Below are 27,060 nucleotides of genomic sequence, written 5' to 3'. Positions count from 1 at the left end.
CAGTTTTCACAAACTTATTCAGGTGCACATCTTGACTTGTTTAATACCCGCAATTTGCTAGTTACGACACAATGATTGTCCACACTAAGAGGAAATACGGTCCGCTCTCGCTGTGGGGGCACCCAGGACCGTTATTTATTGCCTTGATTGCGTAATAACGTAATAACGGGCGGGATTTTCGTCAGGAATGTATTTCTGTCCTTAATTAGAAGTTATCCATATTGGCAGAGCGAGAGTAAGGCGAGACTTGACTATTGGGGATAGAATAATTATGTAATGAGAAGCCGTAAAAGAATCCCTGGTAGCCAGGGCACCAATGCTAGATAAATTTGCCTTCTGTATAATACCCCCCGCCCCCCAATATTTAAAAACAAATTTAAAGGAAATGACCAGTAGGGGCGTGGCTGTGCCCCCCATTGTTTTCTTAATGATTCTGTATCGTGCCCCCCCCCCCCAATAATTCGAGGCTTGCTACGGCTATGTAATAGTAGAGTGGTTTTCAAAAACCCGTGAAATACTATTAAGTTTATTTAGTACTAATACACTTTAATGTCTTTGTTCTCTTTTGTTCTGACTTGACTATCACACATTAACAATTACATTTTGTTGCACGGGATTTTGAAAACCACTCTAATTATTGTAATAAGAAAATTCATTGATACCTGTAAATGTATGTATACAGAAGTATATCTGATAGGATATATTAACTTCTATGTGCAATACTTGGTCGCATTAAATGTAGTAATATGCATTGTTTTATTGTCTTTGAACATAAGAAATTAGGGGAGAAATGGCGAATGGAAGAAAGTTGCACCTGTCCCCATCACTCAAATCCGATTTCCTCCCCTCTCTCTTTTCGGGATTTCAACAAACCCTTCCTAGGCCGAAATCTCTTGGCAGTTTACATATCGAATGTCTTATTAACGAAACACAACACTTGCTTTCTGTTGGGGCTGACTCTCTTATCTCCCTGTGCAATTCGGCTCTCTTCGTCCAACATCTCGATCTCTCGCTCAATTGTGAGGAGAATGCCGTCTGCCCACTTGAGGTCTCTATCATCATTAGACGTAGTTTTTATCATCTGAGGAAAAACAGCATATTCTAGACTAGACGTAGTTTTTATCATCTGAGGAAAAACAGCATATTCTAGACTAGACGTAGTTTTTATCATCTGAGGAAAAACAGCATATTCTAGAGTAGACGTAGTTTTTATCATCGAGGAAAACCGCATATTCTAGGTACGATAGTGTCAAGGATTTGCTTTCGTTCAAAAAGTCATTTAAAATCTACCATGCTAGCAGAGCTTTTCCTGTTTGTTTCTATCAGTTTACTTATCCGTGTCGCGTTTAACGAAATCGCGAAAGAACAGAGACGCGACACGGATAAGTGAACTGATAGAAACAAACAGGAAGAAAGCTTTGCTAGCAGGGTATTTGAAATCGGGTTATTTAACAAAACGAACGCTGTTTTGATAGTCAGGGGGAGTCATGCGTCCTCCCTTATCTACGCGCAGGCGAGAAGTATTTTAGCGTGTGGGTAGGGGCATCCTTTTGGGTGAGGATCATATCCATCTTACCTTAAGTAGGTGCAGTATGGATTTGCGCAGTGCGCTAGACCTGGAAAAATAACGAGTTCCAACTTGATCATGTGCTAACAGCCTCGTCCCTAGGCTACTCTCGGTCAGCTCTTCTCATGGCCGCGCAACCAAGAGACGCCTGGGAACGAGGCTACTAATAGCTCAATCTGAGAAGCCCTCCTAGGGGGCTAATACGCAGTACTGACAGTGCCAAGGTACCATCCTAGCGCCCGAGTCATATACGCGCAATTCCTGTGTACCTCTCTTGAATGAGCGCCGAGTCTGATGGAGTGTACATGGCTTGAACAAGGTCATCGACTCTATTCAGAAAAATAACGTAAAGGGAATTATAATTGAGATACCATTAATGGAGTTGACACTATTAAGCAACGTGCTAACAACAGAACCTGTATATAGATATGTAAAGATTAGCGCTGATGTTAACAGCTTTAATATAAGCGTAATTAAACAATTATAAACAATTATTCTGATTATACGCCCATAGGGCATACATTCCTCGTAAGCCAGACTACCCCTGTATACTATTTTTACTAGCTTTGTCTCAGGCCACTCTCGGTCAGCCCTTAATTAAATTCCAAATGACAGTGCTGAAAAACGTTAGACTAGCTCTAGTCTTACGGCATCATGCCCATATTGGATCTTATGATTAATTTTAAACTAGGATGAACTTCATCACGTTTATATATTTTATAGTTATTATTGTATATAGTTATAATTATATATTTATTTGTAGTGTAAATCGTTTTGTAAATGCTTAATTCAGTCTACGGGCTGCTACGCAATTTTTGTCATTAAACTAACTTCTACTACACGTGGTACACACGGTGAAATGGCGGCTTTTTACCTGCGAACTGTCACATTTTGGCAAAGGCTGAGAAAACTGGAGCAAAGCTAAGCCTTTAATTTTCTTTATGACTCACTAATTATCCAAAAAATCGGTTATCTTTTGTACAGTGGTTTTTATGCTGTACAGTTTGTCAAAACAGCAACTGAAGTCATCCTTTCGTACCTTCACTCGAACGATTCAACACTACGATTTTGTTTGTATTCGCCAAAAGACGCGCATGCGCATACGTTATTCAGCACTGTCAATGACAGACGCTCCTAAAAAGGTGGCAACAAGAGGGGCCTGGGAACGACTGTCTTACCTGGGTCCTATTTTTTTGGCCGTTGATACAACCCCCGACATTGCGACCTGTGACGTTATCATTTCGCTGTCGATTGTGTATCTTATCAGTCTCTCTGTAAGCTCATGGCATGCCTGATTACACATATATAATCATTAGTACACATATAACCATATCGAGAGAAGATATCATTAGTACACATATCACCATATCGAGAGAAGATATCGTTAGTACACATATCACCATATCAAGAGAATATATCATTGGTACACATATAACCATATCGAGAGAAGATATCATTAGTACACACATAACCATATTGAGAGAAGATATCATTAGTAAACACATAACCATATCGGGAGAAGATATTATTGATACACATATAACCTTATTGGGATAAGATACAAGTGATCTACCAGTCACTACCTTCAGAAGAGCCACGCAGTGTGATACCATGCTCCTGCAAAAGTGGTGAAAAATGATATTAAACATTGCAAGTATAAATCTACAAGTATCATATTTCAGATATTTCGTATACTTGAAATCAGGGGGGGAGTGTCCCAACCCCATGTAAGAAATATCTGTCTTGAAATTGCCCCTCCCCATAAAAAAAAAATTTCTACTATGTACGGATCCTTACTCCCAATAACAAAAATGTCTTTAAGGACGGATCCCCACCCCCATAACACAAATGTCTACTAGGTACGGATCCCCACCCCCATAACACAAATGTCTACTAGGTACGGATCCCCCCCCCCCCATAACACAAATGTCTACTAGGTACGGATCCCAACCCCCAATGACACAAATGTCTACTAGGTACGGGTCCCCACCCCCCATAACACAAATGTCTGCTAGGTACGGATCCCAACCCCCAATGACACAAATGTCTACTAGGTACGAATTCCCATCCCCCATAACACAAATGTCTGCTAGGTACGGATCCCCACCCCCAATGACACAAATGTCTACTAGGTACGGATCCCCACCCCCCATAACACAAATGTCTACTAGGTACGGATCCCCCCCCCCCCCCAATAACACAAATGTCTACTAGGTACGGATCCCAACCCCCAATGACACAAATGTCTACTAGGTTCGGATCCTCACCCCCCATAACACAAATGTCTGCTAGGTACAGACCCGCACCCCCAATGACACAAATGTCTACTAGGTATGGATCCCCACCCCCAATGACACAAATGTCTACTAGGTTCGGATCCCCACCCCCCATAACACAAATGTCTACTAGGTACGGATCCCCACACCCAATGACACAAATGTCTAATAGGTTAGGTACGTACCCCCACCACCCATAACACAAATGTCTACTAGGTACGGATCCCCACCCCCCATAACACAAATGTCTACTAGGTACGGATCCCCACCCCCCATAACACAAATGTCTACTAGGTACGGACCCCCTTCCCCCATAACACAAATGTCTACTAGGTACGGGTCCCCACCCCCCATAACACAAATGTCTACTAGGTACGGATCCCCACCACCCCATAACATAAATGTTTACTAGGTATGTATCCCCACCCCCCATAACACAAATGTCTACTAGGTACGGATCCCCACCCCCCAAAACACAAATGTCTACTAGGTACGGATCCCCACCCCCCATAACACAAATGTCTACTAGGTACGGATCCCCACCCCCCAAAACACAAATGTCTACTAGGTATGGATGCCCACCCCCCCATAACACAAATGTCTACTAGGTACGGATCCCCACCCCCCATAACACAAATGTCTACTAGGTACGGATCCCCATCCCCCACAACACAAATGGCTACTAGGTACGGATCCCCACCCCCCATAACACAAATGTCTACTAGGTAAGGACCCCCACCCCCCATAACACAAATGTCTACTAGGTACGGATCCCCATCCCCCACAACACAAATGGCTACTAGGTACGGATCCCCACCCCCCATAACACAAATGTCTACTAGGTACGGACCCCCACCCCCCATAACACAAATGTGTACTAGGTATGGATCCCAACCCCCCATAACAAAAATGTCTTTAAGGACGGATCCCCACCCCCATAACACAAATGTCTACTAGGTACGGATCCCCACCCCCATAACACAAATGTCTACTAGGTACGGATCCCCCCCCCCCCCATAACACAAATGTCTACTAGGTACGGATCCCAACCCCCAATGACACAAATGTCTACTAGGTACGGGTCCCCACCCCCCATAACACAAATGTCTGCTAGGTACGGATCCCAACCCCCAATGACACAAATGTCTACTAGGTACGAATTCCCATCCCCCATAACACAAATGTCTGCTAGGTACGGATCCCCACCCCCAATGACACAAATGTCTACTAGGTACGGATCCCCACCCCCCATAACACAAATGTCTACTAGGTACGGATCCCCCCCCCCCAATAACACAAATGTCTACTAGGTACGGATCCCAACCCCCAATGACACAAATGTCTACTAGGTTCGGATCCTCACCCCCCATAACACAAATGTCTGCTAGGTACAGACCCGCACCCCCAATGACACAAATGTCTACTAGGTATGGATCCCCACCCCCAATGACACAAATGTCTACTAGGTTCGGATCCCCACCCCCCATAACACAAATGTCTACTAGGTACGGATCCCCACACCCAATGACACAAATGTCTAATAGGTTAGGTACGTACCCCCACCACCCATAACACAAATGTCTACTAGGTACGGATCCCCACCCCCCATAACACAAATGTCTACTAGGTACGGATCCCCACCCCCCATAACACAAATGTCTACTAGGTACGGACCCCCTTCCCCCATAACACAAATGTCTACTAGGTACGGGTCCCCACCCCCCATAACACAAATGTCTACTAGGTACGGATCCCCACCACCCCATAACATAAATGTTTACTAGGTATGTATCCCCACCCCCCATAACACAAATGTCTACTAGGTACGGATCCCCACCCCCCAAAACACAAATGTCTACTAGGTACGGATCCCCACCCCCCATAACACAAATGTCTACTAGGTACGGATCCCCACCCCCCAAAACACAAATGTCTACTAGGTATGGATGCCCACCCCCCCATAACACAAATGTCTACTAGGTACGGACCCCCTTCCCCCATAACACAAATGTCTACTAGGTACGGATCCCCATCCCCCACAACACAAATGGCTACTAGGTACGGATCCCCACCCCCCATAACACAAATGTCTACTAGGTAAGGACCCCCCACCCCCCATAACACAAATGTCTACTAGGTACGGATCCCCACCCCCCATGACACAAATGTCTACTAGGTACAGACCCCCACCCCCAATGACACAAATGTCTACTAGGTACGGATCCCCACCCCCCATGACACAAATGTCTGCTAGGTACGGGTCCCCACCTCCCATAACACAAATGTCTGCTAGGTACGGATCCCAACCCCCAATAACACAAATGTCTACTAGGTACGAATTCCCATCCCCCATAACACAAATGTCTGCTAGGTACGGATCCCCACCCCCCATGACACAAATGTCTGCTAGGTACGGGTCCCCACCCCCCATAACACAAATGTCTGCTAGGTACGGATCCCAACCCCCAATGACACAAATGTCTACTAGGTATGGATTCCCATCCCCCATAACACAAATGTCTGCTAGGTACGGATCCCCACCCCCCATAACACAAATGTCTGCTAGGTACGGATCCCAACCCCCAATGACACAAATGTCTACTAGGTACGGACCCCCACCCCCAATGACACAAATGTCTACTAGGTATGGATCCCCACCCCCAATGACACAAATGTCTACTAGGTATGGATCCCCACCCCCAATGACACAAATGTCTACTAGGTTAGGTACGGACCCTCACCACCCATAACACAAATGTCTAATAGGTACGGATCCCCACCCCCATAACACAAATGTCTACTAGGTACGGATCCCCACCCCCATAACACAAATGTCTACTAGGTACGGACCCCCTTCCCCCATAACACAAATGTCTACTAGGTACGGGTCCCCACCCTCCATAACACAAATGTCTACTAGGTACGGATCCCCACCACCCCATAACATAAATGTTTACTAGGTATGTATCCCCACCCCCCATAACACAAATGTCTACTAGGTACGGATCCCCACCCCCCAAAACACAAATGTCTACTAGGTACGGATCCCCACCCCCCATAACACAAATGTCTACTAGGTACGGATCCCCACCCCCCAAAACACAAATGTCTACTAGGTATGGATGCCCACACCCCCATAACACAAATGTCTACTAGGTACGGATCCCCACCCCCCATAACACAAATGTCTACTAGGTACGGATCCCCATCCCCCACAACACAAATGGCTACTAGGTACGGATCCCCACCCCCCATAACACAAATGTCTACTAGGTACGGACCCCCACCCCCCATAACACAAATGTGTACTAGGTATGGATCCCAACCCCCCATAACACAAATGTCTACTAGGTACGGATTCCCACCCCCCATAACACAAATGTCTACTAGGTACGGATCCCCACACCCCATAACACAAATGTCTACTAGGTACGGATCCCCACCACCCATAACACAAATGTCTACTGGGTACAGATCCCCACCCCCCATAACACAAATGTCTACTAGGTACGGATCCCCACTCCCCATAACACAAATGTCTACTAGGTACGGATCCCAACCCCCCATAACACAAATGTCTGCTAGGTACAGATCCCCACCCCCCATAACACAAATGTCTACTAGGTACGGATCCCCACCCCCAATGACACAAATGTCTATTAGGTTCGGATCCCCACCCCCCATAACACAAATGTCTACTAGATACGGATCCCCACCCCTATAACACAAATGTCTACTAGGTATGGATCCCCACCCCCCATAACACAAATGTCTGCTAGGTACGGATCCCCACCCCCCATAACACAAACGTCTGCTAGGTATGGACCCCCACCCCCCATTACACAAATGTCTACTAGGTACGGATCCCCACCCCCCATAACACAAATGTCTGCTAGGTACGGATTCCCCCCCCCCCATAACACAAATGTCTGCTAGGTACGGATCCCCACCCCCAATGACACAAATGTCTACTAGGTTCGGATCCTCACCCCCCATAACACAAATGTCTACTAGGTACGGATCCCCCCCCCCATAACACAAATGTCTACTAGGTATGGATCCCCACCCCCCATAACACAAATGTCTGCTAGGTACGGATCCCCACCCCCCATAACACAAATGTCTACTAGGTACGGATCCCCACCCCCCATAACACAAATGTCTACTAGGTACGGACCCCCTTCCCCCATAACACAAATGTCTACTAGGTACGGATCCCAACCCCCAATGACACAAATGTCTACTAGGTACGGATTCCCATCCCCCATAACACAAATGTCTGCTAGGTACGGATCCCCACCCCCCATAACACAAATGTCTGCTAGGTACGGATCCCAACCCCCAATGACACAAATGTCTACTAGGTACGGACCCCCACCCCCAATGACACAAATGTCTACTAGGTATGGATCCCCACCCCCAATGACACAAATGTCTACTAGGTATGGATCCCCACCCCCAATGACACAAATGTCTACTAGGTTAGGTACGGACCCTCACCACCCATAACACAAATGTCTAATAGGTACGGATCCCCACCCCCATAACACAAATGTCTACTAGGTACGGATCCTCACACCCCATAACACAAATGTGTACTAGGTATGGATCCCAACCCCCCATAACACAAATGTCTACTAGGTACGGATTCCCACCCCCCATAACACAAATGTCTACTAGGTACGGATCCCCACCCCCCATAACACAAATGTCTGCTAGGTACGGATTCCCCCCCCCCATAACACAAATGTCTGCTAGGTACGGATCCCTACCCCCAATGACACAAATGTCTACTAGGTTCGGATCCTCACCCCCCATAACACAAATGTCTACTAGGTACGGATCCCCCCCCCATAACACAAATGTCTACTAGGTATGGATCCCCACCCCCCATAACACAAATGTCTGCTAGGTACGGATCCCCACCCACTATAACACAAATGTCTACTAGGTACGGATCCCCACCCCCCATAACACAAATGTCTGCTAGGTACGGATCCCCACTCCCCCATAACACAAATGTCTACTAGGTACGGATCCCCACCCTCAATGACACAAATGTCTGCTAGGTACGGGTCCCCACCCCCCATAACACAAATGTCTGCTAGGTACGGATCCCCACCCCCCATAACACAAATGTCTGCTAGGTACGGATCCCCACCCCCCATAATACAAATGTCTGCTAGGTACGGATCCCCACCCGCCATAACACAAATGTCTGCTAGGTACGGGTCCCCACCCCCCATAACACAAATGTCTGCTAGGTACGGGTCCCCACCCCCCATAACACAAATGTCTGCTAGGTACGGGTCCCCACCCCCCATAACACAAATGTCTGCTAGGTACGGGTCCCCACCCCCCATAACACAAATGTCTGCTAGGTACGGATCCCCACCCGCCATAACACAAATGTCTGCTAGGTACGGGTCCCCACCCCCCATAACACAAATGTCTGCTAGGTACGGGTCCCCACCCGCCATAACACAAATGTCTGCTAGGTACGGATCCCCACCCCCCATAACACAAATGTCTGCTAGGTACGGGTCCCCACCCCCCATAACACAAATGTCTGCTAGGTACGGATCCCCACCCCCCATAATACAAATGTCTGCTAGGTACGGATCCCCACCCGCCATAACACAAATGTCTGCTAGGTACAGATCCCCACCCCCATAACACAAATGTCTACTAGGTATGGATCCCCACCCCCATAACACAAATGTCTACTAGGTACGGATTCTTATCCCCCATAACACAAATGTCTGCTAGGTACGGATCCCCACCCCCAATGACACAAATGTCTACTAGGTGTGGATCCCCACCCCCAATGACACAAATGTCTACTAGGTTTGGATCCCCACCCCCCATAACACAAATGTCTACTAGGTACGGATCCCCACACCCAATGACACAAATGTCTACTAGGTACGGACCCCCACCACCCATAACACAAATGTCTACTAGGTTCGGATCCCCACCCCCCATAACACAAATGTCTGCTAGGTACGGATCCCCACCCCTCATAACACAAATGTCTGCTAGGTACGGATCCCAACCCCCAATGACACAAATGTCTACTAGGTACGGACCCCCATCCCCAATGACACAAATGTCTACTAGGTATGGATCCCCACCCCCAATGACACAAATGTCTACTAGGTTTGGATCCCCACCCCCCATAACACAAATGTCTACTAGGTACGGATCCCCACACCCAATGACACAAATGTCTACTAGGTACGGACCCCCACCACCCATAACACAAATGTCTACTAGGTTCGGATCCCCACCCCCCATAACACAAATGTCTACTAGGTATGGATCCCCACCCCCCAAAACACAAATGTCTACTAGGTATGGATCCCCACCCCCAATGACACAAATGTCTACTAGGTACAGACCCCCACCCCCAATGACACAAATGTCTACTAGGTGTGGATCCCCACCCCCAATGACACAAATGTCTATTAGGTACGGACCCCCACCCCCAATGACACAAATGTCTACTAGGTACGGATCCCCACCCCCCAAACACAAATGTCTGCTAGGTACGGATCCCCACCCCCTATAACACAAATGTCTACTAGGTACGGATCCCCACCCCCCATAACATAAATGTCTGCTAGGTACGGATCCCCACTCCCCCATAACACAAATGTCTACTAGGTACGGATCCCCACCCCCCATAACACAAATGTCTGCTAGGTACGGGTCCCCACCCCCCATAACACAAATGTCTGCTAGGTACGGATCCCCACCCCCCATAATACAAATGTCTGCTAGGTACGGATCCCCACCCGCCATAACACAAATGTCTGCTAGGTACAGATCCCCACCCCCATAACACAAATGTCTACTAGGTATGGATCCCCACCCCCATAACACAAATGTCTACTAGGTACGGATTCCCATCCCCCATAACACAAATGTCTGCTAGGTACGGATCCCCACCCCCAATGACACAAATGTCTACTAGGTACGGATCCCCACCCCTCATAACACAAATGTCTGCTAGGTACGGATCCCAACCCCCAATGACACAAATGTCTACTAGGTACGGACCCCCATCCCCAATGACACAAATGTCTACTAGGTATGGATCCCCACCCCCAATGACACAAATGTCTACTAGGTTTGGATCCCCACCCCCCATAACACAAATGTCTACTAGGTATGGATCCCCACCCCCCAAAACACAAATGTCTACTAGGTATGGATCCCCACCCCCAATGACACAAATGTCTACTAGGTACGGACCCCCACCCCCAATGACACAAATGTCTACTAGGTGTGGATCCCCACCCCCAATGACACAAATGTCTATTAGGTACGGACCCCCACCCCCAATGACACAAATGTCTACTAGGTACGGATCCCCACCCCCCAAACACAAATGTCTACTAGGTACGGATCCCCACCACCCATAACACAAATGTCTACTGGGTACAGATCTCCACCCCCCATAACACAAATGTCTACTAGGTACGGATCCCCACTCCCCATAACACAAATGTCTACTAGGTACGGATCCCAACCCCCCATAACACAAATGTCTGCTAGGTACGGATCCCCACCCCCCATAACACAAATGTCTACTAGGTACGGATCCCCACCCCCAATGACACAAATGTCTACTAGGTTTGGATCCCCACCCCCCATAATACAAATGTCTACTAGATACGGATCCCCACCCCCATAACACAAATTTCTACTAGGTATGGATCCCCACCCCCCATAACACAAATGTCTGCTAGGTATGGACCCCCACCCCCCATTACACAAATGTCTGCTAGGTACGGATCCACACCCCCACAACACAAATGTCTGCTAGGTACGGATCCCCACCCCCAAAAACACAAATGTCTACTAGGTACGGATCCCCACCCCCCATAACACAAATGTCTACTAGGTACGGATCCCCAACCACCATAACACAAATGTCTACTAGGTACGGATCCCCACCCTCAATGACACAAATGTCTACTAGGTTCGGATCCTCACCCCCCATAACACAAATGTCTACTAGGTACGGATCCCCCCCCATAACACAAATGTCTACTAGGTATGGATCCCCACCCCCCATAACACAAATGTCTGCTAGGTACGGATCCCCACCCCCCATAACACAAATGTCTACTAGGTACGGATCCCCACCCCCCATAACACAAATGTCTGCTAGGTACGGATCCCCACTCTCCCATAACACAAATGTCTACTAGGTACGAATCCCCACCCCCCATGACACAAATGTCTACTAGGTACGGATCCCCACCCCCAATGACACAGATGTCTACTAGGTACGGATCCCCACCCCCCATAACACAAATGTCTACTAGGTACGGATCCCCACCACCCCATAACATAAATGTTTACTAGGTATGTATCCCCACCCCCCATAACACAAATGTCTACTAGGTACGGATCCCCACCCCCCAAAACACAAATGTCTACTAGGTACGGATCCCCACCCCCCATAACACAAATGTCTACTAGGTACGGACCCCCACCCCCCCATAACACAAATGTCTACTAGGTACGGACCCCCACCCCCCCATAACACAAATGTCTACTAGGTACGGATCCCCACCCCCCATAACACAAATGTCAGGCGGACTTCCACTATTAAGGGGATCGATGAAATTTTTAACTGCGTGGAAATATCAAAGTTGACTACATACTCTGCATCTTCCTGCCACCCTGGATCCAGGTAGAGATTATACTAAAAGAAAGGAAATAATAGTTCATAAAAAAAAGTCTTGCCATTGGCGCGTAGCTAGAGAGCAGGGCGAGGGGAGAGCTTCTGTCCTCTAGGGCAGGAGTGCGCGCATCTCTCTGGAGATTTTCATGCACAGGGGAAGCCAAATGCTAGATTTTTCCCATATATTTTTAGGCAGGCTGCGAGGGAGGCTATCTAAGACTGCACTCCGTTAGCAAATCCTGTCTTTGCGTCTTGGCTATTTATGTGAACTAGAATGATAACCCACAGAGTTCATGAGATCTTCATCACACCGTCGTTCTTGTTTGGCATTTCGCTTTGCACCAACTAACTCCACTGTTTTCTTGCTGAAAAAGATAATAATACAACAAGGGAGAATAAGCCTCCCAGCTGTCTCCCAAAGAATAAATAGTTTCGATACAAGAGATTAAGTGCTGCAAACTTGAATTATATTGTACAGTTATTGAAGGATCAATAATATATTACATTAACGGCTTTATTCGTCTGAAGTCATTTTAGCTACGAACATTGCAACAATAAACCCTTATACATGCAATCAGTATCACATACAAGTCATGCACAGAAAAAGAACACGCAATCGGTTATCTGCACCAATTCTTCTTATGTGGCTGTAATAATTTTTTTTATCGTAACGAGGAAAAAGCAAAACGGATACCGTAAGCAGATACGAATTGTTTTGTTTTGGTGCGAGGCACGGAGCGACCATACGTACCCTAGTAGATGGTCTTTTTGCGAGTTTACCAAATCCAGCTTTCCGCACTTTCTCCTGCATACAACAAGCAGAGCTACAAAGGACGCCATAAATATAATAATAAGAAGGCTGATGGCGATAAGTGTGATTTCAGAAGACATCGCAGTATAATGCCGAGTTTACGTGCAGCGCACGGCGAATTGTTTGTGTTGTGCCTCCAGATGACTTTCGGAAATATTCCGAAATATTCCCGAATATTCCCGAACGAATTCCGAGTGCTTGCTGGTGTCTTGGGTTTCATCCAAAATGGACGTTGCACGTTTTATTTATTTTTTCGTTAAATTGCTTATGGAATGCGTTTACCATTTGAAGGAAAAAGCTTATTCCACTGTATATGCAAAAAAGCTGCCTTCATCAATACTCCTCCACTTTTTTTCTCTGTACCTCATTAACAGTATATTGTTAATTTCAGAATCTGAAAAGAGTAAAGCTCTATTGAAGTTAAAAGACCTTTTTTTTCTCTGACTGTCAAGTTAAAAGAGACGAACCGGGGGCGTAGCCAGGGGGGTGGCCTAGGGGCCCCCCTTCTAGCACCCAAAAATACAGTAAATGTATTAGACATTATCGAAAATTGGGCCCCATCCTGTTAAAACCCTGGCTATGTCGCTGCGAACAGTCCCTCCTGTTTCCTAAGATCACGTACAATTGTAGCAACAGTCATCCCTACACGTGTAGTTCAACAAAGCATCTAGTGGAATCCGTAAAGTCTATTCATATACTATGTGGGGCATTGTTTATGTTAGATTTCTAGATAGTGATCGTCTAGGCAACGATTCTTCTGCAATGGTTTGTACATTAACCAACTTAATTACAACTACGTCAAATTCCTTTTGTCGAATTAGAAAGTAATTCAGTTTGAAACGCTTTAACCAATTTATAATCATGTTCCAAACCCTTAACTATTTTCAGATAAACAATTTTAAATATTTTTACCACGCCTTATTGCGTTTATCTAAAGTTAAAACGCTGTGAAGACTTGCCCGGGAAAATTGCAAGATCATGTACTAAATGCAGTGATGTATTAAAAGATCAACATTAGCCAATAAGAGCGCAGTATTAGGCGCAGTGACCAATCAAAATGCGAGTTGCGCATTTCACCTGTTGGCCAAGGTCTATGTACAAACTTTGACGCAAAAAGTCCGCGGTTGCGGGTTTGCACAAAATAAATAGCCAAGGGAGCGAAGTAGCAGGGGCGAGATCCCGACTCTCTCAAGAGGTTCCTATCTGTTCTCCAAGCTCCCGTTAGCCTTTGGATACAACAATGGCAACTTTGGACACGTCTTTTTCGCCGCGGAGTAAAAATGGTACGTTGGACGGTTAGTATTATGCATAAGAATTCTCAAGTTGATCTTCACTTTGTGCATATCAAAATCGGGGGAACGCTAAACGATCGAGTGGTCTAGCTCTTCTACGCTGGTATTATTATTACATAACATACAAGTGATCATCTCAAATAGAGCGAAAACTCCATGCAGCTCTTGCGCTTTTTAACTCGTTTTGTGCAACACATTCGGAATCCTTGTCCCGGATATGAACTGTGTTTACAATTTGTTTGCAGGTACTAGGCATGGCCATGGTTATAGGAAATTTCTAAATTGATTTTGCGTAAATGCAATCCAGCATATACACGATGCTACAAAAATGTGCTTAAAAATTTCATTCCTTTAAACTAAAAGTCACCTTTACAATTTTCGATCCGTAAAGACGAAGTATATACAATAGAAAATTTTACCTTTAAGAGTCAACACGCTTAAAAACCTTTAAGAATGAAGCATTGTGAGCCTTTGTTTGGTTCTAGTCAGATTATAAAACTGTCTGTGGGTTGCATTTTAGAGGGAAAGCAGACGGTGCAGTGTCGTGTGTGCGGGGATAGAGCGTCAGGAAAGCACTATGGCGTGATGACTTGTGACGGCTGTCGAGGCTTTTTCAAGCGCAGTGTGCGCCGGAACCTGGCCTATCAGTGCAAGGAGAAAAACGACTGCCCTATAGATGTGGCTCGCCGTAATCAGTGTCAGGCATGTCGACTAAGGAAATGCTTTGAGATGAATATGAACCGCGATGGTAAGTTGAAACGGCAACAGCCAGTCTATCCGTGGAATCGAGCGGAAACTAAGAAACCCCCGCTACAGGTTATGTTCACAACGCACTGCACTGTTAACTCCAGTTAGATATGTTCTTCCCACTTTATCAACTTAAGTTCTCTCATTGAACATTTGTAAAGCTCAGCAAAACTAGGAGGAGTCATGATTTATGTTTTGCGTATTTGCGCGCGTCATGCGATGCGATGCTGGTGTATACAAAACCCAGGAATCTTGCTGTGCTATATAAGCATATCGCTATCGATAAACACGCCCTTATGATGAAAACAATTCTAATATTGCTAAAAACAAATTAATACATAACTAAGATATCGCGCCAAAAAAATAGAGCCTCGCTAAATGGTTTCTCTGCTCGTGCTCTATCAAGTTTAGGTTTTTAAATCAGTGTGCGTGAGCAAAGTTCTGAGGCGATTTCACAAGCGACCTGTTAAGAGTTGCGTATGGCCACCAACATCCCATGCCTAAGATGCATAGATTACACGATTAAAGGTGGGACCCGTTATCATCACAAATGAGATCGTACTTTAATACTATAACTACGTTCTAATAAAACGTTTTCTAAATTCCTGATAGAGTGTTGTACATGCAAAGAACTACACACGTCGTATTTTGGATCAGATTTTTCTGAATACTCTTTTTTCAAATTGCTGCTTGTAGAATTGATTAAACAAGTATTTGTGATTCCATTTTAAGATATTTTTGTGTTTTGGTGGGTTAGGTTTTAAACCATCGCTATACTATCATCTATGAATTATGTAGTGTATGATGCCTCACGAAGGTTGCGCCCACACATAGGTAAAGCAATTAGAAATAAAGCTTATATGGATTATATCCGTATATATATTATCCATATAATATTTAAACCTCTCGCAAGAGAGGTTTAAATTTGTTCTATAAGTCTTGTAAGAAATATCCCTGTCCATATAAACTCGCATAATCTTGCCGTAGAGAAGTCAACTTGTTTAAAATCAAGATGCGCAATTGAATAGTAAATTGTTTTCTACACGAAACTTTTTAAAAGGCTAAAGGATGCTTCATCAAATGTCAGTCTTGAAATACTTGCCAACGTTTCTTAAATAGCTGGAGAAATGATTTTTTTTACCGATCTTTCGAGTGCGGCAGGTACATTTACCATTCGCAGGTTGTCTATTGTCATACCGGCCAATCAAAATCAGAGGATACGACTTTACATACGGCTTTCGCACTCTTGCAGTGCAAGATTACAACTAGAAAATGCTGACAAAATAATACAAAATTTGACCAAATACTAAGTTTTTAGTGCGAATCCAGTAATCAATTACTGCAAAAATAGAATATAAATATATCCCTTCTTCTAGCAAAAATTTGCATTTAGGGGAGTTTTAGTGGTTTACTGATCATGATTTATTTCTCCTTTAGCTGTGCAGCATGAACGCGCCCCAAGAACAAGCCAAATTCGACAAAACAGCCAATCAAAACCACTGAAAAGAAAGCACATAAGCATTGAGAATATGTCAGCCGATCAAATCAAAACTAAAAGTGACAAGAGAGCCTATCAGCAAGTAGATAGCAGATCTTCTGGGTTTGAGAAACCTATTGATGATATGAAAAATGTAAAGTGTCTTCCTCCAGTTTCCATAGCAAGTAACTTGACGATTTCGCCCACCCCTCACTCTGTTGGTATCCCTGTGGTATACATGGATATGATGTACGAGTCGGCTATAAGGGTTCTGTATATGACCGTCAAGTGGGTTCGTAACATTCCAACGTTCCTTGACTTGCCATTCCGTGACCAAGCTATACTGATAGAGGAGAGCTGGAGCGAGCTTTTTGTTCTAAGGTACAAAAAAACGGTACTATTTATTACCTTGCCGATTAAACCTGTTTGTCCCATTGCTTTAACTGCATACCCAACAAGAAAGGCTTCAAAAAAGGCTGTGCGCACGCCACGTTCACGTTTACAGTAAAGTGCAAAAGGTAGAGGGAGTACAATAAGGGCTGTGCGCACGCCACATTCGCGTTTACGGTGAAGTGCAAATGATATGGTCTCGTCTACAGAAGGTCTTTTCAGGAAATAACAAATTTTAAAACAAACACGCCAAATCATTATCAATGTTTGTGGCTTTGAACTAAATTCAGCTTATTTATATTGTTGAATCCTCTTGTACTTTTTTTTTACCTGTCTTGGCATAGACTTGCGTTCTCTTGGCGCATTTTATTCAATTTCCAACGAAAGCGAACATATATAGTGTTGTTTTCCTATTAGTTTGTCGCAGTGGGACATGGCCGTAGATCTGAGTTCTCTAGTGAGCGCCGCCTACCCCCAACAGATGGGCTTAAGCCCCGGACATAAATCGGACCGGACACCAGGCAGCATGTCCGACATCCGCAACTTACAGACCGTGGTGTCGCGCTTAAGAACGGCGAGTGTTGACCAGACAGAGTACGCGTGTTTAAAGGCTATAGTCCTCTTCAAGCCTGGTAGGTACTTAGACCAGACAGAGTACGCGTGTTTAAAGGCTATAGTCCTCTTCAAGCCTGGTAGGTACTTAAACCAGACAGAGTACGCGTGTTTAAAGGCCCAAGTCTTAAGTCTGGTAAGCACTTTCACCTGATAGAGTACGCCTGTTTTAAAGGCCAAAGTCTTAAGTCTGGTAAGCACTTTGACCAGATAAGGTACGCGTGTTTAAAGGCCAAAGTCCTCTTCAAGCCTGGTAAGCACTTGGATTGATAGAGTACGCGTGTTAAGAGGCCAAAGTCTTAAGTCTGGTAAGTATTTGACTACATAGCGTACGTCTGTTAAAAGGCTGTATTCCTATTTGGTAAGACCTTAGCCCAGGCAGAGTCTTACATCAGTAAGATCGTAACTTTACTTGCATATGAAGGTTTGAACAAAAATATATTCATGCCCGAATGGAAATAGATCAAGAAATCAAATATTCATACTTCGTAATGAAATTATCTCGCTTAATAAAAATAACAAATTCTTCTAACTGGCGAATATACGAATAAACGGTAGACTGAATGTAATATAAATTCAAATTGCCAGTGAAAAATGGTGCCAAGGTAACGTTTATCTAATTATAATGGGAATAAAAAAATTGAAGTTTATTGCTATTTTTCAGACATACGGGGTCTTCGTTTGTGGAGTCACGTGGAGCAACTTCAAGATCAAGCGCAATGCATGCTGGGAGAATACGAATTGCAGCACTACCCGGATCAGGTATCCCGGTTTGGCAAGCTTCTACTCTCCCTACCCTCCTTGAAGTCAATCCCACCAAAAGCTATCGAAAGATTATTCTTCAGCGGAACCCTTGATAACATTCCTATGGAGAGACTCTTGGCCGATATGTTCAAATCGAGTTAAAAGCTGACCATGATTGTGAATTCAAAATGAAAAGTCATGATTAAAGGCCACTACAAAACACAGATATACCAGGTGTTTCCTGTGTTTTCGACAGTAGCCGAAAAGCATGTGACATTTATGACATCATGGCGAGACGCTTGAGAGAAGCTTGAATCCACTCGAAGAAACGAGACTTGCTTCATGTGTAGTGACAATAACGCCTATCCGTCATGTTTCATATTCTTGACACGCTTTAGGTGTACAGTGGGTGTCGCCGGAGGGGGAATATTCTCAAGCTTTGACCAGTTCTTCTTGAAATCCCCACCCTTGGTTAAGTTGATTGTCAGTGCTGATCTCTTATCAAGTGCCCGGAGGAAAACTCGACGCTTTATTCGTAATTACGCTAATACGCTATGGTAATATTTGAACTATAATAGTCTTTTTATCTGGTCTATCTGAAATGTTGTAAAATGGCACTATCAAAATGTCGATAATCCTTGCTATCGTCGATAACTTTTTTATGTCAAAACAATTGAAGGAGGCTACCAATTTTCAATTCTATTAGAGCGCCGTTTTTCATTATTTGCTATTATCAAAAAGATGGACCAATCACAAACAAGATTTGTAATTGTATGCGTCGATGTCTTTTTTTAAATATAGATAGTGTTAATAATGCTTTGTTTGCAGGCTCACGACAAAGCACTTTGTGTTATCAAGAAAGCCATGTCTGGCAGATGTATATTTAACCAGTGTGTTTTTTATTATAAAGTGAGGATAATTTCTTAAAGCTTTTAGCCTTACAAGTGGATAAAAGCTGTGCAAGGTATAAGAAAAAAAAAAAACGTTTATCTCACAAAAGCCTATAAAATAGCCACGAGCATTTCTGATCTCTAAAGACATACGCAAAAGCCACCAGTGGATCAACTTATCTTGATGCTAGAAGTACACGTTATAGTGCGGTGTACTTTGTTTTGAGTTTGCTATTTCGTGCGTTTCACGCCAACCAAACCAAGAACTTTCAATGTTATGTGGAGTAGATTCCTATTCATTCTTTTAAAAAAATGTTGACAGCTGGCTTCAACACGGTGTAATCATATAATAAAATCATTATTATTTATGGTGTTTAAACTGTGGTGGATGGAGAGAGGGGGGACGGGATGAAAAGGGGGAGGGTTTATAGAGTTGACAGTTAAGGTTGGAGAGTGGGAAAGGAGTAGGGAGGATGCGGCGCAGGCGTGGAGAGCGATGGAAAGGTCAAAAGGGAAAGAGTGAAGAAGAGAGAAAATGTAAAGAATGAGTTATATGTGAATCATTTATATTAGTCAAGAATTAATGTACGACGATACAGTCTGCAAGTGTATTGTGGTGCAGGATTGCCTAATTCCCAGGGGAGGGGTGACAGGAGGCTGTTAATCTATGGCCGCTGCATCAGTCTAAACTAATATGAAGAAGAGTATAACATACTCCAGTTTGGTATTTATTGATCTTCATACGACTAGGTATTTACTGATCCTTCCCATGCGCGCCCGTGTACATGTTTTTATTGTGTTTCATTGGTTAGCCACTCGAGAAAACATTGTTAAAGCCACAAAAATATGTCAGATGCGCGTGTGAGATGTGTCTCACTTTGAGGCAGTGTGTAGCGGAGCTGTATTGCCGCAGGGCGCAGACCGGTGTCAAAAAGCACTGACAATTCAACCAATACATAAATACCACGCCAGGAACATCGACCTTATGTTCTCTCTGTAGATTCCGAATTTTAATTGAGAACAACTTCCTAGCGGGTGACAAGCTGCAGAATATCGCTTGATGCGATAAGGGGTATATGACGTTGTGTCAGTCAATCGGTGTTCGCTCCTCTCCATGCAGTTCTTAATCCACTTGAATCGTACGTGCGGGCACATCCTCTAAACGGCGGACTCAAAGATCGTGATTGAAGACGTATCTAGACTGCGGCACTGTCGATCATTAACTCGAGATCGGGAACCTTGGAGTTCTACCCTAGAAGACATTTGAGATGCTGACAGATGCTGATTTTGACTGACTCGGAGTGATGTTAACACGCCCGGCAGTCGAGCCAAAAACGAATCGTCTTTTCGTCTTATTAATCGCTTCCACTCAGTTTTTAAAGCGTTTCGAAAGTTCTGGCTCATGTAGCAATAGAGGAGTGGGTTAAGAGCGCAATTTGAGAAAGCCACGCATGATACAATGGGAAATATAATCATGTTGACGATGGTATATGATTCAGGAGTCATCTCTGAAAAGTAGTAGACTAGAGTTAAGATGTGTGTTGGTGCCCATGATAAGGCAAAGCTCAGGATAATGGTCACACAGATCTTGGTGAGCCTCGCTTTGGAAGTGACCGTTAATTTATTGCTACTAATTGATAACCGCATAGAGTTTGTTCTTCTCGTGCTTCGAAACAGTTTCTTGCCGATCTTGGCGTACAATGCAGTCATCACAATCAGCGGCACGAAATAAAACAATGTGAGTACAACGAGTGTGTATATGATAGCGTGCGAGGAGGTCCAGCTCTCGATGCAATATTCATTCTCTTCAATGGAGATTGTTGTTTTTGCGATCAAAAGAGGAAGAGTAAACGCTATCGCAACTCCCCAGAGCACGATGCAAATGATACAAGTGTTTCTTGCTGTGACTATCACCAGGTTCGACTTGCAAACTGTAAGGTATCGCTCTAAAGAAAGCGCAGTCAAAATAAGGATAGAAGCTTTAGTGCCGACTGACTGCGAAAAAGAAACAATGCGACACATGAATCCGCCAAATATCCAGTGGTCGGTGATGTAAAGATCCACCGTTACAAATGGGAGATAGAACGCGGCAATAAGCAAATCAGCTATGCACAGGTTCAATAACAGCGTGTTTGTCGATGTTTTCATGTTATGAACGCGTGAAATGACATAAATAACCAAACAGTTACCGGGGATGGCTAGGAACGAAATGCACGCCATAGTGAAGACGAGCGCTCCTTTTTCCGTTAGGGAGTAAGCGGGGAAGAACACACCACCAAATGTGCCGTTCAGGTAGCTAGAATTGGCTGATGGCAAGTCCTCGGCCATGACTCCAGCAGATCTTCCCCTTGTAGTTGCAGCTTTCACGGCTTTATTAGCAATCTGAGACGTTGTTTTGGTGTACACTGCTTTTTGAACCCCGGACGTATCAGTGAGCTAGAAGATATTGTACTTGTAGTTCTTCCGCTTTCGTTTCAATTAATCATTTTCTCCGTATTGAACGAACGACAGAGAACGATTCATCAGGAAGCTAGCATTGTAAATTGGATTATTTGTTGGAGAATGGCTTTTTTTTTCACTCTTTATCTCTTAATCCCAACGGTATAAACATTTGAACTTTTCTTCATTAAAATTTTCTAAGAGTGGTCACTGAGTGTTGGTTTGTAGAAGCCTATATGCAAAAACATCTCGTCACAATTATTGTTTTTCATACGCGACAGCCGTAACGATGATAGCTTAAAAGGTTTTCGGGAGCGCGATATCTCTTGTTGCTGATTGCGGCATTTTTCTACTAACCTACTGCTTTGCTATATTCAATTTTGATGACGCATCTGTTTTGTCTGCGACTCCAATGAATACTTGATTGTTGAAGTATTTTGTGAGCAAATATGTAAAACCTCAAGCAAGGAATAGTCGGTGCACGAAAGAAGGGCCAACAATTGGTATATGGTGTTGCTTTCAAGCTCTTTTTCTCGGATTAAAGGCACGGAGGTGTCACTTAAAAGCTGATCTGTAATTAGCTGAGTTAACGTCCATCAGAGAAGGGAACTTTATCGCCAGGGGCTGACATCAGAATCTTGCCTGCTTTTCAACCTACAAAATAAACATCTCCATGAGAGGCGCTCCTTTTAATATCACACACACACACATTTGTTACACAATTTCAATTTTATGAACACTCTATCGTTATTTTGGCATTTGTTAATAATTTAGACAGTGGCGGATGATCGATTAAAATGGAGTGTGTCAGTTATTGGTAGCAAAAACAATAGTCGCGAGTTATAAAACTGAAGGCTTAGAAATATAGAATCTAGAATAAACATATTTTTTGTGACACTTTAAAATGTTTATGTGTTTATTCCTGCATCGTTAATGACAGCTGAAAGAGTGTTTTTTTATTCCCGCTTCTAAACGTTTTTGAAAACAATGAGATAACAAAGAGAATAATGAAAATAATCTATGTTCATTATGCTTTCCTTCAAAAGATCAAGAACAAACTGGAAGTATTCTACAAGAAAATTAAGGCCATATTTAATTAACAGGAGTTAAGTACGTGTATTTACAAAGAACCCTTAACGAAGTAAAATTCTTGATGAACTGAAGGCGAAAGCTTTGCGAGGCATCACGCAATTCGCGTGAAAATTCTTGACTAAACAAAACACTTCCCGATTCGCAAACTTTTCATTGGTTTGAACAACGTTTTTTTAGCAGGCGTTACGGTTCTTTATTATGAGTAAGGGCAGAACTTTGAACAATGCTTTAGCGGGATGCGCAGGTTGACGAAATTATACTTACATAAAAGACAAACCCTTCCGACAGTTCTTTCGGTCCTTCTTTAAAGCAATTTCGCGTTCAATCTCAACAATCTCTGAATGCTACATAAAAATAAGTATAATCAATTCCGACAACTCAAACCTCTGAAGGAAATTCAATAGATCGAGAGCTAGGGCATCGGTTATCAGGAGTGGATCAGAATAGATATTAACTACCGTATTTACTCCAAGGCACTAATTTGGCAACGTTCATTCATAAGCCCTTAAGTCTCTGTGTTTGCAAATGAATTCTCGCCTTCACAACAATTTGAATATTTTTGCTATTTCAGGTTACTGCTCTAAATTGCATTGCGCACCCAGTTCTGCGCACAATGTGTAGTTCCAGTAAATATCCAAACCTTTTGGAGGGGGTCGGAGGTATGACCCCCCACCCCTCTAGAATTGCGAACCCCCTGGAAAAAAATAAACACAGGAACTGTTAAGGAAAAAGGGCATTTAACCCCCCCCCCCCTCTCCTCTGGGAATTCCTGGGCGTTTGAACCCCCCCTTCCCCCCGGAATGGGGGGAGGGGTGTATGGATATTTTCTAGAACTAAACAATAGCTCGCTATTTTTTCTCGAACATTGTTGCGTCCTTTAGCGGGGTCACGTAATTGAGATTATATGCTTGCTAAGAAATCGAAGAAAGTAACGCATTATTTTAGATTGGAGTTCCTTTCTTTATTTCAAAATGTTGCTCACGTCGTCGTTCTACACAGGCTTTAAAAATCTCAAAAGATTCTCATATTAACTTGTTCGAGAAATTTATTAAAAAAGCATTGAGTATAGCAATTCAGGTCCAATCCAGCCCTAGCTAGTCGCACTGCGCACTATTTATCAGTTTGTAATATGATGTTGAGCTGTTGTCAAGAGATTTCAAATATATTGAACTGGCAATCTTCATAAAATAGCCTTATTTTGACAATAGTAGGCTGTGTTTGTCTGCCCACAGCACAAAAACGAGTTTTTTTATTCTGAATATTCCACCATATGAATTCTAAAAGTATAAGGAAAATCTCAACATAACTTCAATTTCAGACGAATAACTTCAAAAGTTGTTTCAAAATTATTTAAATCCGAAGTGAATCGGTTAAAGATTAAATCTTAGACGACGGACTACTTCGCCCCGCTTGTGCTAAAAACCCTAAATCTAACGTTTTATAGTCTTGCCTGTCTAACAGTGTTTTGAAAGGAATGGGAGATTGATATTGTCTAATTTTTGATCTGACAAGATAAAAGACATGACATTTTGGAATAAATCAATTTGCGCATGCACAAGTTTCAACACCGACTTTATTTTTCGTGGGCTATTCGCGACCTTTTTATTTCGCGTAATTTCTTATTTTCGCTACTTTCTTATTTGCGCATTATTTCGTTTGAATGAATGATTCAGGGCAAAGTTAAATACGCACATTTTTATCGATTTTAAATATTTCTTAATTTTCAGTCAAGTATCCGCACAGAACAACAAAAACCGAACCGCTATTAACTCTATACCACTCAAGCAAAGTAGAAAAGTGTCTTATATTTCAACATTTCCTGGTTCCAATATTTGATGAAAATAAGTTGTCATGAAAGTAGGCCAATATTATACCCCCTTTTCCTTTTCGTATGAGTGCCAAAAGATATTTCAATTTTTCGTGAATTTATTACACTTAACAGGCAGTTAAATCTGTAAAATATGTCCTGTGTTTGCCTTTATTTTTTTCTTTTTACTCTTGTCCGAGATTTGGACGGCCAATTTGGTCGCTCAGTCTAGAATCTACGAACATCTAGATAACCAAACCTCTTGATTGATATGAAAATTTACATGCTTAGTAGTCATGCCCATCAATGATGGTGTTTAACACACTTCAGTCTAAAATTGATAAAAAAAAATTGCGAATGCAAAATTGGACGTCCATATTAATATACGTATAACCATAGACGTAGATCCCTATTAAGTAAATAACGATTAATAACTGATCCCCTCAGGGGGCCACCGAATAATCCGTGGCTGCGCCCCCTTTTTCTTGTGCGAGAGTTGAGCATTTTAGTTCTGAAATATCTGAGTTGCGAAGCACTTAATCTCTTCTTCACATAATGCATAAAGACACACTTTTAAATATATATTTCCGTGAACAAAGGTAAAAAATAGTTGCTTGTTGTTTGATTTCGACATGAGCCATTGTTTTTAACTATAAATTCAAGTAATATTTCTTTATCTGTCGGCTTGAAGCGTTTATTCCCAAGATTAAAAACAAACATCCTTCTTTTTTTCGAGAACGAAAATTCGCAACCGCAAAATAGCGCAAATATGCGCGTATGGGCCAGCGAGTGCTCCCGCGGTTTTCTGTTGATCACACCGGGAACACTAACTTGAGAGATATACCCATGGCATGAGTAAACCAGACGGATGTCTAAGCGCGCACATCCTTTAAAGAACCCTTACAAAAATATTAAAAGGCCCGTAGCCAAGAGTCAACTTTGTAGCCTTAAAAATGTCAAAGAAATAAGAAAAGTTGTTAGTATTCCCATACCTGATAGCCGAGTAGAGGGCTGTTTGCTGGCCTCTAGCTGGGGGTGTTTTTTTCTTCTTCTGGTTTTTCCGCTTATGGCGAATTGTGTATTCCCGTCGCGAGGCAGCTGGTCACTCTCCAGGTCACTCATTGGTCAAGATATCTAATGACGTCATCGAAATTATTTTTAACGCAAAAGGCACATATGTCTTTATGCCATCGCGTTATTCCTTATCAATGCAATATGTCTATCAATAAGCCCTTTTAAAACACTTCTCAGCATCGAGGCGTTCAGCGTCAAGCTAAAGAGCTCCATAGTTGGTCAATATGCAAATACAATAATGGTGCCTGGCGCAAGTTGCCAACACCTGATGTCAGGACCAAGCTCACAGTCAATTCTAGCCTTTCGGGAAATAGCCACTATTGCGAATACCCACTCTTGCGGACACCCACTATTGCGGACACCCACTATTGTAGACACCCACTATTGCAGACACCCACTATTGCGAATACCCACTATTCCGGACACCCACTATTGCAAATACCCACTATTGCGGACACCCACTATTCCGGACACCCACTACTGCGGACACCCACTATTGCAAATACCCACTATTCCGGACACCCACTATTGCAGACACCCACTATTGCAGACACCCACTATTGCGGATACCCAGTATTCCGGACACCCACTATTCCGGACACCCACTATTGCAAATACCCACTATTGCGGACACCCACTATTGCGGATACCCACTATTGCGAATACCCACTATTCCGGACACCCACTATCCCGGACACCCACTATTGCAGACACCCACTATTGCAGACACCCACTATTGCGAATACCCACTATTCCGGACACCCACTATTGCAAATACCCACTATTGCGGACACCCACTATTGCAAATACCCACTATTGCGGACACCCACTACTGCAGACACCCACTATTGCGAATACCCACTATTGCGGACGCCCACTATTGCAAATACCCACTATTTCGGACATCCACTATTGCTTATACCCACTATTGACAACCCTTTTTGTGGACACCTATATATAACGGTCACCGCGTTGTTGTTAAGTCTTTGGCCTACGGCGAGAAAAGCCATAGTTATTAAAATCACTATATGACGTTCGCTATTACGGCAACTAAGTGATTTTCGGTAATTTAACGCGAGAAAGAATATATGGCAGGCCGCGTTTCGACGAACTACTACCAAAAATCCTACGACTGAGCTCAGTG

At 43.6% G+C, this 27,060-nt stretch overlaps 3 protein-coding genes across 5 annotated transcripts; 1 reads left to right on the top strand and 2 right to left on the bottom strand.

Annotated features, from left to right (window-relative positions):
* Window positions 1–737: 737 nt before the first annotated feature.
* On the bottom strand, window positions 738–13,511 carry LOC116619524 (transmembrane protein 98). Its single transcript, XM_048724235.1, has 8 exons — window positions 13,293–13,511; window positions 12,828–12,906; window positions 12,522–12,562; window positions 3,151–3,184; window positions 2,746–2,858; window positions 1,837–1,896; window positions 1,577–1,616; window positions 738–1,081 (listed from the first exon to the last, which is right to left on the bottom strand). The coding sequence occupies exons 1-8, from the start codon at window positions 13,430–13,432 to the stop codon at window positions 902–904; spliced, it is 687 nt and encodes a 228-aa protein (XP_048580192.1). The 5' UTR covers window positions 13,433–13,511; the 3' UTR covers window positions 738–901.
* A 958-nt stretch (window positions 13,512–14,469) lies between these two features.
* On the top strand, window positions 14,470–19,872 carry LOC5514787 (photoreceptor-specific nuclear receptor). 2 transcript variants are annotated; one of them, XM_048723292.1, is made up of 5 exons: window positions 14,470–14,647; window positions 15,165–15,392; window positions 16,829–17,249; window positions 17,676–17,890; window positions 18,535–19,872. In XM_048723292.1, the coding sequence occupies exons 1-5, from the start codon at window positions 14,593–14,595 to the stop codon at window positions 18,774–18,776; spliced, it is 1,161 nt and encodes a 386-aa protein (XP_048579249.1). In that variant the 5' UTR covers window positions 14,470–14,592; the 3' UTR covers window positions 18,777–19,872. The 2 variants fall into 2 exon arrangements, with proteins under 2 accessions (XP_048579249.1, XP_001634999.3); XM_001634949.3 differs by having other exon boundaries at window positions 14,471–14,635.
* A 344-nt stretch (window positions 19,873–20,216) lies between these two features.
* LOC5514829 (pyroglutamylated RF-amide peptide receptor) lies at window positions 20,217–25,911 on the bottom strand. Of its 2 annotated transcripts, none has more exons than XM_032384384.2 (2): window positions 25,835–25,911; window positions 20,217–22,597 (listed from the first exon to the last, which is right to left on the bottom strand). In XM_032384384.2, exon 2 carries the CDS (start codon window positions 21,830–21,832, stop codon window positions 20,663–20,665), a length of 1,170 nt encoding a protein of 389 aa, XP_032240275.1. In that variant the 5' UTR covers window positions 21,833–22,597; window positions 25,835–25,911; the 3' UTR covers window positions 20,217–20,662. The 2 variants fall into 2 exon arrangements, with proteins under 2 accessions (XP_032240275.1, XP_032240274.1); XM_032384383.2 differs by lacking the exon at window positions 25,835–25,911 and adding an exon at window positions 23,300–23,735.
* Between the last annotated feature and the right edge of the window lie 1,149 nt (window positions 25,912–27,060).

Source organism: Nematostella vectensis, chromosome 2, assembly GCF_932526225.1.
Source record: "Nematostella vectensis chromosome 2, jaNemVect1.1, whole genome shotgun sequence".
Lineage (NCBI taxonomy): Eukaryota > Metazoa > Cnidaria > Anthozoa > Actiniaria > Edwardsiidae > Nematostella > Nematostella vectensis.
The sequence above is the reverse complement of the archived record's forward strand: the minus strand, read 5'-3'. Positions and strand labels throughout refer to the sequence as shown.

Bases quoted from the DNA above. Each gene is read 5' to 3' on its own strand.
- LOC116619524 (XM_048724235.1), bottom strand. From the start codon at position 13,432: ATGTCTTCTGAAATCACACTTATCGCCATCAGCCTTCTTATTATTATA. The intron at 3,185-12,521 runs GTATGTAGTCAA...CCACTTTTGCAG, and splicing joins GGGTGGCAGGAAGATGCAGA to GAGCATGGTATCACACTGCG. The intron at 1,617-1,836 runs GTACACAGGAAT...TTATTTTTCCAG, and splicing joins TCGGCGCTCATTCAAGAGAG to GTCTAGCGCACTGCGCAAAT.
- LOC5514787 (XM_048723292.1), top strand. From the start codon at position 14,593: ATGGCAACTTTGGACACGTCTTTTTCGCCGCGGAGTAAAAATGGTACG. The intron at 14,648-15,164 runs GTTAGTATTATG...GTTGCATTTTAG, and splicing joins TAAAAATGGTACGTTGGACG to AGGGAAAGCAGACGGTGCAG. The intron at 15,393-16,828 runs GTAAGTTGAAAC...TTTCTCCTTTAG, and splicing joins GATGAATATGAACCGCGATG to CTGTGCAGCATGAACGCGCC.
- LOC5514829 (XM_032384384.2), bottom strand. From the start codon at position 21,832: ATGGCCGAGGACTTGCCATCAGCCAATTCTAGCTACCTGAACGGCACA.